Source organism: Micropterus dolomieu, linkage group LG09 (genome assembly GCF_021292245.1).
Source record: "Micropterus dolomieu isolate WLL.071019.BEF.003 ecotype Adirondacks linkage group LG09, ASM2129224v1, whole genome shotgun sequence".
Classification (NCBI taxonomy): domain Eukaryota; kingdom Metazoa; phylum Chordata; class Actinopteri; order Centrarchiformes; family Centrarchidae; genus Micropterus; species Micropterus dolomieu.
In genome coordinates, this window is record NC_060158.1 from 26,253,904 (window position 1) to 26,265,203 (window position 11,300).

At 42.0% G+C, this 11,300-nt stretch overlaps 1 protein-coding gene across 1 annotated transcript in view; it reads right to left on the reverse strand.

Moving 5' to 3' along the window:
• Window positions 1-6,945: 6,945 nt before the first annotated feature.
• Window positions 6,946-11,300, reverse strand: part of ptprua (protein tyrosine phosphatase receptor type Ua) — a 203,244-nt gene continuing 198,889 nt past the window's right edge. Inside the window, exon 30 of the mRNA XM_046059024.1 lies at window positions 6,946-7,962. Coding sequence (XP_045914980.1) covers window positions 7,900-7,962 — 63 coding nt within the window. The 3' untranslated portion in view covers window positions 6,946-7,899. The remainder of the gene's footprint in view (window positions 7,963-11,300) is intronic.

The window sequence follows — 11,300 nt, forward strand, 5'->3', positions numbered from 1 at the left end:
AGGGCTGATAAGTTTGTCGAAGCGAACAACAGTCTTAAAACTAAATGTACTCACCAGAGAAAGTGAACAGCCAACTCCTCATAAGCTTTTCCTACGGCGCTGGTTAAATTTACACAGTGTTCTGGGTACAAGTCACTGTAGCTTGATTGACAGGTCGCCAGGGTAACGACTTGTCAATCACAGATAATCCCGCCCTGAAGCATACTCTGCTTTATGGTCTATTTTCCTCTAAATGGGACCATAATATACTGAGTGAACATGTTGTATTGAAGAAGACTTGAAACTAGCGACTGAGACCATAAACTCATTAGGAAACTGTTTACTGAGGTAATAAATCAGGTGAGAGAAGGATCATTTTACCATTATTTCTAATGGAACCAGACTTTTTTTTTTTCAACCAGAAGAGTCGCCCCCTGCTGGCCGTTCAATAGAATGCAGGTTTATGGGACTTCTGCATTCGATTCACATCTCAGACCTGAAACTTCCTGCTTGATCAGAACAGAAAGAGAACCACCAAGACAGTGACTCACTACCTGCAACCCGAACTAAACAAAACGTAACTCTATACAGTTGTTGCATTCATATTATTTTCTACACATGTATGTATAAAAGTTAATACAAAACATGTTCAAATCCCACCAACTACGCAGCCAATCCCTACCTGGGTCTCCCCGACTAAGTTACTTGGGGCCGCCCTGACCCCGGCCTCTCTTGATGGACACGCAGCGTGCCAGCTCTTCATGCGGAGGATAAAAGCATAACACCCATGGCTCAAAAACAGGTGTCTATCGGCTAACCACTGCATTTCGTTCATCTTCATGAACGATAATAACCTTGGCCCTGAGTAGAGTCTGCAGGTACTGCATATGGCCCAACAACTTCAGCCAGACAGGACAGAGGGCAAAGTGAGTTTTCAAAGCACTGGCTGCTGCTTGTTTGGCTTATTGCATTGAGGATTTACTGACAATGACTCAGTTGAGTGTTTGAACATTTACATCAATTAAGCTCTTCGCTCGTCTAGACTGTAGAGGCTGAGCAGTAAAAGAACAATGTTCAGACAGACCTCAGTAAGAAAAGCAGACGGAAACAATGAAAGTGAGAGGGACAATTAGGTCCTTGCTTTTAGGGCAACAAAATGGAATATGTAAATAAACGATTCAGTATATTCACGTTATAGGGGAGTTTAGGTAGCTGCCTTTATAAGCAATTGTTGATTTGTGGGGTCTGGATCTGTGGTTGTGGGCTGCCTGCTGCCCCCATGTTCCTGCTCAACACCCTCTGCTAAAATTACTATTTTTTATTATTTTATTATATTTTATTAATATTTTATTATCATTACTATTGCTATCATTATTAGAACTACACTAGACTAGATTTCCATTAATGTATGTACCACTACCACCCAAGGCTGTTGCGATATGACGATATCATTTGACGATAGAGAAAAGTCTATCGTTTACAATTATGCTCTATCGTTCCTATCCTTATGTCGCAAATTCCACACTTTACCGTAATATTTTAGTGAGGGAACGGCGCTATGCACCACGGTGAAGTTAATTTGAAGATGGAATTCGACATCTATCGAACGTCCAACGTAAAACTAACTTCACCACAGTCCATTCTTCCACACCTGCCGGGGTTGCAGGGAAGAAATTTGCATTAAAATTAAAATACGAGCCACACAACACTATCCAGCAGTGCCAGCCATGATGCATGTGTCAGCTGGGTAACGTTAAATGACTTGTCCACGGACATATAACTTACTTTCTAGTTCACCAACATGCTGCTGTTGTGATGTTAGCTGTAGCAGCAGGAGAGTCAGAGAGCTGCTGTGATGCTCTGGGATCTTCTTGTCCTCTCATCTTAGCTTTGCAGCTGCAAGTAGCGTCAGTTTGCTAATCCACAACCTACCTCACTAGTTACATCACAGTATTTGTCATGGTATTGGATTTCTCTAGAATCACTTACCTCACCTTTATAATGCAGAGAAATATCCCGAGTTCCAGTTGGAAATGCCATATTTCATAGAATTTACATAAAATGTTTTATATTGGGATAGGAAATGTGTCATACTGCACAGCCCTACTACCGCCTTTTCAGTTTTGTTGCTCGCTCTCCCCCTCTACCTTACGGCTGCCCACCCAGAGTCTAGGTTAAAGGGAGTTTTTCCTTGCCACTGTCGCCAAGTGCTTGCTCATGGTAGGAATTGTTGGGTCTCTTACTTTGTAAAGCTAAGAGAATCAGAATTGGCGCAATATAAATAAAATGGAACTGAACTGAATGAAAGAACTATATTTTACACATTTTATTTCTTCAGCTCATAATCTCAGTAAAATCCTGCCTACGACCCTGTTCATATTTCCAAAATAATGATGGCCACCATGCCAAACCACCTGCAAAAATATACTTCTTTAAGGAGTTGAATGGTAAGGGTGCATACCACACAACATGTCACACCTCTCTCTCTCTGCCCTCCTGTCTATGCCATCTGCTATCCAACAAGGCAATTTGTAACTGTGAAAATAAAGTTTTTTAATACTATATTATTATTCAAGAGGTGAGAATGAAATGAAAATGCCACATAATAAAACAAATATTTAAACCTCTTTTCATTACATTTTCAACTGAGTAAACTCCGTGTCACATCCATCATCCGTATGAGTTGAGTGTGAAGCTCTGACAGCTGGATTTATCAAAAGTGAGGAGTGTGTGTTGGTCAGGGTGCACAGCATTACTCACATCAGTCAGGTCCATGCAGGTCACGCCACCTCGGACCCCCTCAGCCTCCCTCCGAGCTTATTGTCACCCAGAGAGGTGGAAGATGGAGATGCAGGCCCTGTGCACTGCAAGCCACTGGGATAAAGCAGGGTCATTATTGACTTGCCCTCGGCCATCGCCTCCCATCTTCCCTCCCGCCTCAATAGATTATGCCGTGGGTGGGAGGACACTCTCATCAGTTTTTTCCTGTCCACCGTTTTCAGCACTGCCACAGGCCACCCCGGCTGATATGCTGCCTTCTTACCAAATGACATATTTGCCATTAGCTGCCGACTTCATGGATGTTCTATCAGCCGGGCCTGACATGATCAATGGTGATTGCCATACTGAATGAGACATTTTCTTAAAAAACATCGGCTTTTATCGCAAGCAGCCCGACCATCTTCAAATAGGTTTTGCAGACCTGGTGCGACATTATTCAATTTGACCGTGTAAAGAGATGAGAGAAGCTTCCGGTCCACGTACCCGTTAAGAGCAATCTAATTTAATGCAATGTAAAGTCATGTCAGAGATAAGATGAATCCGCGCAGAGATAAAGTGAGCTCAAATTGAATCTGCCATCAGTCGGGGCAGACACACAGGTACATCTCTATTCACCAGCCGGGCTGCAGTCCACCTCCCACGGTGAATTTGTGTCAAAATGAAGGAGATATTAATTGATTCATGTGGCTACCCACCACATGGCTTTAGTCTCAACACAAGCAGGGGGAAAGAGATGCATCTTTGTATTTGTGTTTGCACAGCTTTTCTTCTGCAGGCTTGTGATGCCAGGGTGCCTGCTCCAGCATGCTCATACATCCCATCAGCCCATATTGCTCCAGCTTTCTGAACACAAAAAATAAGCTACTGATTGATTGCAGAAGTTAAAAAGCTGTGGACTTACACGACAGGGATAAGAAAAAAGTCCTGCAGAGCCTGCTGGACTTGACTAAAGAGAGATTACTAAAGAAATTATTTGCTGCAGCTCCTCTTTTCACCCTGTGTGTTGAATGCTTCGTTTTAGCTTTGGAGTGATGCATCTCACTTCTACTAAATCTTTGTTGGGAGTAGCACATGTGCAGTACCTAGGTAAGGACCACTAGCCCAGAAGCAGAGTAGGGCGGGTCTTGAGAAGCCTTTAAACATGGCTTAGAGTTTCAGAGTGGCGAGTTATTAATCTGTAATAAAAGTATCTTTCATCCATAAAGTTTTAACTGAGCTCTGTCTCTACATCACAGTAACAACTTTATGTCCACTGACTGCCTGGAGGGCAGCTAGTGTTTGGAAGGGAGAGGAGAGGCAGCAGGCGGACATCTTGTCACTGTGTGCTGCAGCTCAGAGGGTTTTCCCACTGGTGTTTTTGAGGGTGTGTCAGACTAGCCGCTAGGCGAGCATTATGATGCGTGTTTTACTGTGACGTCACCAGAAAGCGGAAGAAAAGGCTGGACAAGAAACGAGCTGTTTTCAGGCAGTTCAGAGCAGAGCTTTCTGTGGGAGATGGGAACTCCCTTTGGGCTGGACTTTGGGCTTTTTCACTTTGCAAACCTGTTACATGCACAAAAAAGAGATTTAACTCAATAAAGGAGAGGGGAAAAGCCAAAAAGCATAATACCACCTCTTCAAAGAACAATTAAAGGATTTTGGCTACCATGCAAACCCAAACACCGTAATGTAGTTTACGGTTTTAAAAGAGCTGTGACAAAAAATTAAAAATATATCCAAACAGAAATGCTCTAGAAAAGTTTTTTTATTACAGCACTTGTTGTGTAATTAAAAAAGGACTAAATACAATATACAATAATTTACACATGTAAATGCTAATGTAGATTAAGGTGTTTTTTATAGTTTAAAGCGAAATTAAGGATCTGCTAAAGGTGTAGTTTGTGAAGTGATAAAAAATAAATAAAGTATGTTTTCACTGGCTTCTGGGGGGGGGGGGGGGGGGGGGGGGCACTGCCTCTGCCTAAACACTAATAACATTAATTAATAAAAAATGTTCCAGTTTCAGAAGGTGAGGTCACTGAGCTTAAAAGGAAGCAGTAGTACATCATCTTAATTTAGAAATATTGTACATTTGTATTACGTGCTCGTACATCCCATCAGCCCATTTGGCTCCAGCCTTCTGAACACTACAAACAAGTTACTGACTGATTACAGAAGTTAAAAAGCTGTGGATTTACATGACAGGGGAAAGAAAAAGTCCTGCAGAGGCTGCTGGACTCAACTAAGGAGAAACTCTAACCCGCCGTCAGAAAATCTGTCATGGAAACCAGCCCGGTGTTGTTTATCAGTGGCTTAGTCTGCTCAAACAGCTCAGCGTGTCTGCTCTTTTATGTGGATATTAATAACGTATGAGTGAGAATTTGAACAGTCAAAAGGCACGCTTAAATCGGTTGTGATTACTCTCTTAGTAGGAGGGTGTGACAATGAAAAATGAAACAAAAGAGCAAATAATAAACTATTCATGTTCAGAGCTAAAGTAAGAGCCGTGACGGCAGGTAGCCTGGGATTGAAACACTGCCACAACTTTAAGATTACCGAGCTTTATTAGCACCTTTATATTCTAATTAGATAATCTCTATGTTCCTGTTGATTGCCTGGAATGAATACAATTTCTCTGCAAGTGTGTGTGTGTGTGTGTGTGCAGAAAATGTCCTGTGATTAATGAAATCATCAAGATAAGCGCCCCCAGATACCCACAAGCCCTCTTTCTGTTTTTCATGGCATTCAGTCTGCTAGAAAGTCTCAGTTCCGGCGCTTGAATGCAGCCTTTCAGTGTGAAACAATGGCTTCTACAGTAATTACAAACACCGCCGCTGTGACAATGAGACTCACACTGTACTTTTAAGCATTCAGATCAGCCTCCAAAATAAGCAGCGGTGGCAGCAAATCTGAAGACCTGTGTTTTGTTTCCAGCAACATATGAAGAAAAAAAAAGCACAGTTCCAGGTTTGTGTAATCTGACATAAACCAATGCTTTGAGAAGAGTGTCGTCCCCGTCCTTTTGTGCGCTGTACACAATAGCAATTGTGTTTTTTTTATCCAACGTGCATAATGCGGCTTTTCATCATCTTTTAAATGCGGTAAAGGGAGATCTATTGCCTCGGAAACACAATGAGAGAATGCAATTGAACCTGGGTAACAACACTGACAGGCAAACAACACACCCTGACGTGGCCTTTGACCTTCATCACGCTGTTTGACTATTTCTGGAGTTCATTTGTTCTGCTGTCTACGCACTCTCCTCTGCATTTGCTAGAAAATCGTCCGTCAGTGCCCCGTCGCTCATGTAAAAAGTGCACAGGCAGCAGAGGGAGTACAGTGTATTGATAAGAAACAGGGTGCAGGAAAGGGTCAAGCAGTGAATCACCAGAGCTTATCAGCCACTCATAAAACACAGTAACAAGATGTGACATCGCTTGTAAAGCGCCACATGCAGATTAAGTACGTCGGACCCTCGATCAATTGATCATCACGACTCGCCAATTAAAGAGGTGCCTGAATCCTGGAGGCTCCGTTTGGTGCTAATGATAAAAAAGTCCATTAAAGTTGCTAATTAAATGATAAGCGTAAATTAAAACACAGGTCAAGTGAATGAACTGTGAGATTTTCAAGCAGCAATATCTGCTGGTTGCAAGTGGCTGGGCTGGTGGTGCTAGTGGTCGGGGAGATGTTTTTACTCATTTATAAAATGAGCAAAAGTGTTAAGACTAAGAAAATTAAAGCTTGGATTCTTGACACTAATAAACTGTACATTATTAATAGTTACATTATTTATTCAGTGTTTAACTTTAAATATTCTGATATGAAATAATATGATATGAATAAATAATATAATGGTAAATGACAGGTAAAAGAAGCAAGACACCTCCTATTGCATCACTTTTTTATTAAGTTTGTGTCTCTTCTACTTCATTTTTTGTCTTTGTGGCCGTTTTAAGTCTCTTTGTGGGGGTTCGATTGACTTTCTGAGAAGTCCTACAGGCAGAGGTTTCTGGTACAGGGCCGTGGGCCTGTATCCAGCAGGCTCGTTCAGCAATCGATCCATGATGCTAACAAGCCAACTACCAATCACCTTCTGGCTCTTGTAGTGAGCGCACCATCCCTCTGGCCCCACCCTTCTGTGAGGTGTAAAAAATAAATAAAAATCTCAACAACAAAAAAAAAAACGTGGTTGTTTAGCAACAACATATTTTATTTATTTTCCTGTTTTATACACTATTTAGAAAATAAAACACATTGAATAAATACAAATTTAGAAAGCGACAGATTTTCGCCGGATTCTCACAGGAACACGTGGTTATTCTTACGGAGCTCTCTCGGGACTAGCGGAGGGATTCGCGTTGCAGAATCCACCCTGAAGCAGACTTGGGCCACACACTGCGATGAAACACTTAAGACTGGGCATGCAGATGCTGAAGTGGTCCCCATTTACTGACACAAAGAGAATGGATTGGCACATTGATAAGACGTTGAGAACATCTAGAAACACCCGGAAGAAGGAAAAAAACATCTATATACACGGAAAATAAATAAAGAGAAATTAGGTCCAAGGTAACTCTACTGTACAGATATGTCCATCAGATGTGACCAGATTCGCCCTCAGTTAACCTTCAATTGTCAGCCTCACCCACGATAATGTTCAAATATAGTACAGTACGACATGGGATGTTCACCAACAGCAGATTGCACCATTTACAGTGTTACAAACAAACACAAAATCACCCAGTGGGTGGCAACAACTGTAGTTCCCTTTCAGTGTTTGTTCATAATAAGGCAGGACACAGCTGAGCTCTTTGAATCCTGTCATCGAGGTATATGACAGGTAGTCGGGCTGCCTTGACAGTGGTCGTGTATAAAATGAACTCCACTCCTGTTAAGTGTCCTCTGGGTTGGCAGATGTAAAGTGGCACAAAAGAGTACAGGTTGGATCAGAGCGCAGAGGAAAAAAAGCAAAAAGGGTGTCAGTAGTATGTTACAAGTGGTCCAGTGAGCTTTCTCAATCAGTCTTTTACGACAACGTTTCATCCAGGCATGGCGAAGGAGACAACCAGAGCTGTATACATGGACTAAGGAGGCAGGAGCAGAGATCCGGGACGCAGACCTTCTCTTTGAAGACGGACGAGAAGTGAGAGATTGGTGCTATCTGACTTCCAAGCAGTCCAGGTACTCCTGGGCCAGGTCATAGCAGAACCGGTACTGCTCCTTAAACAAGCACAGACATTGACCAAGGTTATTTTCCACATCAACAGTAAATAAATTCTCCCTTGGGTGTTGTTAGAAATCATCTGTTGTATGATTCAGTGCGTTACAGAAGCAACTTAGTGATCATATGTCGTAATTTAGTTCTGGGCAGCTTTGTATACCTCAGTGAAAGGAACAATCTAGTTAGTTTCTCTATTTTTTTATTTGAAATATAAGAACATTGGCCCTACTAGTTCGAACACAGGGTTTCTGCAGGGCTCAAGTTAAATTTAAAGAGGTCATATTATGCTCATGTTCAGGTTCATCATTTTATTTAGGGGCTATACCAGAACAGGTTTACATGGTTTCATTTTCAAAAAAAAACCTTATTTTTCACACCATCTTTTCACCCTGTGTGTTGAAGGCTTCGTTTTAGCTACGGAGTGATACATCTTATCTCTCCAAGATATTTTGTTGGGAGTTGCACATGCGCAGTTCCTAGTTAAGGACTACTAGCCAATCAGAAGCAGAGTAGGGCGGGTCCAGAAAAGCAGGTAAACACTGCTTCGGTTCAGCAGTACATGTTGCCGACCAGCTTAGCAACATGGACTGGAGCAAGAGTTTCAGAGTGGTGAGTTATTAATCTGTAACAAAAGTATCTTTCATCCATAAAGTTTTAACTGAGCTCTGTCTCTACATCACAGTAACAACTTTATGTCCACTGACTGCCTGGAGGGTAGCTAGTGTTTGGAAGGGAGAGGCGAGGCAGCAGGCGGACGTCTTGTCACTGTGTGCTGCAGCTCAGAGGGCTTTTGAGGGTGTGTGTGACTAGTTGCTAGGCGAGCATTATGACGCGTGTTTTCTTGTGACGTCACAGAGAACAAAAGGAAAAGGTTGGACAACAAACAACCTTTTTTCAGGCAGTTCAGAGCAGAATTTTCTGTGGGAGATGGGAACTCCCTTTGGGGTGGACTTTAGGCTTTTTCACTTTACAAACCTGTTACATGCACAAAGAAGATATATCACTCAATAAAGGAGAGGGAAAAAGCCAAATACCATAATATGACCTCTTTTAAGATTTTTTATTACAACATAAAACGTAATATTTGTTTCAAGTATGAAAGGATGATGGAAAACCACTAGGGATGATATATCTTTCTTAATTATTATTTTTATATTTTTTTAGTACTTCCCAGCGAGATAATGATTGCTTTCTCCATCTGGCCATCTAATCATCCCCCGTAGTAATTGGCTCAATGTTTCCCTCCCTCTCTGCCTCAAGCTGATGTGTGGTGAGAGTTCTGGCACTAAATGGCTGCCGTGCATCACACAGGTGGGTGCTACACATTGGTGGTGGTTGAGGTGAGGCCCCCCCACTTCACTGTGAAGCACTTTGAGTTTCAATGATAAAGCGCTATATAAATGTAATACATTATTATTATTATTATTATTATTATAAGAATAATCTTAATGATAGGATTCTGGTGGAACCTCTCTGTTTCATTAACACTTGCCCATTATGAGACAATGAGCTTCCTAACTACTGTAGCTTGCAGTAGTGGCAGTGCCTACATGTGTGTAACAACTAGAGATGCAATCACATACAAAAACATTCAGAAGACAACACTGCCTACAACAGGCAACACAAAAATTTTAAGAATTGTAAATTAGATTCAAGACTTCTGAGGCCTTTAATGAGGAAACTGAATTTGACAACAGCAGATACACTGTAGCACGTACTGTTTGTGTATCAAAAGCCTGATATGTCTTATTCCTCTGTGCCTGAGAGCTCCAGTGTTGTCCAAAAACTGTTAAAAACACACCAACAAGCCACACTGTTGCAAATGTATCGCTTAATTTGATACATCATCAGCACGTGTTTGCCTAAATTTGCGCTACCTAGAGATAATTTGTATTGATCTGCGCCCACTTGCTGCTTTCATTTCAGTTTGTATGCAATATGCACTTTCTAAAATGTAATTATATATTGAATAAGTGAAGCAAGTAGTAAAAAACGTTGGATTTATTTCGGAAAAGTGTCTCATTTAATTTTGCTGTCATCCTGCAGAGAAGTTTTCCCTCTTCCCTGACGTTCCCTGTCTGAGGCTGACGCAGTCTCATACAATATGTTGCAGTAAAGAGAGATAAAGACCCCTGCTTGCTCACCATCGTCTCCACCATGTTTGGCTTAGAGTTGCGAAGCGTTTTCGCAGCAAAGAACACGTCCACCATGCTGTGGTGACGAATCATTTCCAGGATCATGGTGCTGGCACAGAAAGTACCACTTCGACCGCCGCCATTCCTGCTCCAGAAAGAATGAACATAGACACACACATACAGAACAGAAGCATAAAGACATGAGTGACCTAATAAAGATGTGGTACAGCCGCTCAGACAGCCTCTCAGAGGGGGAGCTACAGAGTGAAATGTCACAGTTTGACTGAGCACAGATCAAGCACGCTGTCAGAAAAAGGCCAACTGGCAGACTTTCAAGATGAATATCTGAGTAAAGTTCTCATTAAAATACAGGAGCGGGGACTTAATCAGATATGAGATGTCTAACACACAGCCTGACCTCGGGAGATCAAAGGGCCCTGACATGGAAATGTGGGACAAATGTAATGGAAGACAGGCACCTCCACTCAAGCAGATAATGTAAAGACACAAACACTTAATGGTTCATCTTTCCTCTGTAACTCAGAGTTAATGAGATTTAACAACTCTGAAAAGTATACACATTTTCTTAAGCGTGGTAATGGCAAGTGAGGCAGTGAGGTCAATAATATGAATGCAGTGTGGCATCTTATTGGAGGTCCAGAAACACAAAGGTTTAGCCTCAAATCTCCATTCAGACGAGAATAAAATTGATAAGGAGATGTTGAATTAAAATGAGTTTTAAATGTCAAATTAAAACATGTTGGACATCACATGAACATAGCTTGCAGCTTAAGGCTAAAAAGGCTGATATAGACAATGGCCGTTTTAAACACATATATATGGTGTCTGACTCACAGACAGTGGACGATGGTGCGTCCCTCTCCACACTCCATCTGCCAGTTATGAACCTGAGCCAAAAGGCTAAGGAAGGCTTTCTTGGAGTCGGGCACGTCGCGGTACGGGGACCAGCGCAGGAACTGGAAATGACGCAGCACAAGTTGGCCTTCCTGGAGCTATAGAGACCAGGAGTTGCGGAGAGAGAGAGAGAGACAGAGAGGAAAAAGTCAGAGATTTCTTTTCCAATATAAGCCCTCATATACGCACTGCAGCCATTGCACATGCATCACACATCACAGACTCATTCAAACATCTATCTGGTTATCAGCCAGAAGGGATTCTGTCAACACTTCAAACCTGCTCAA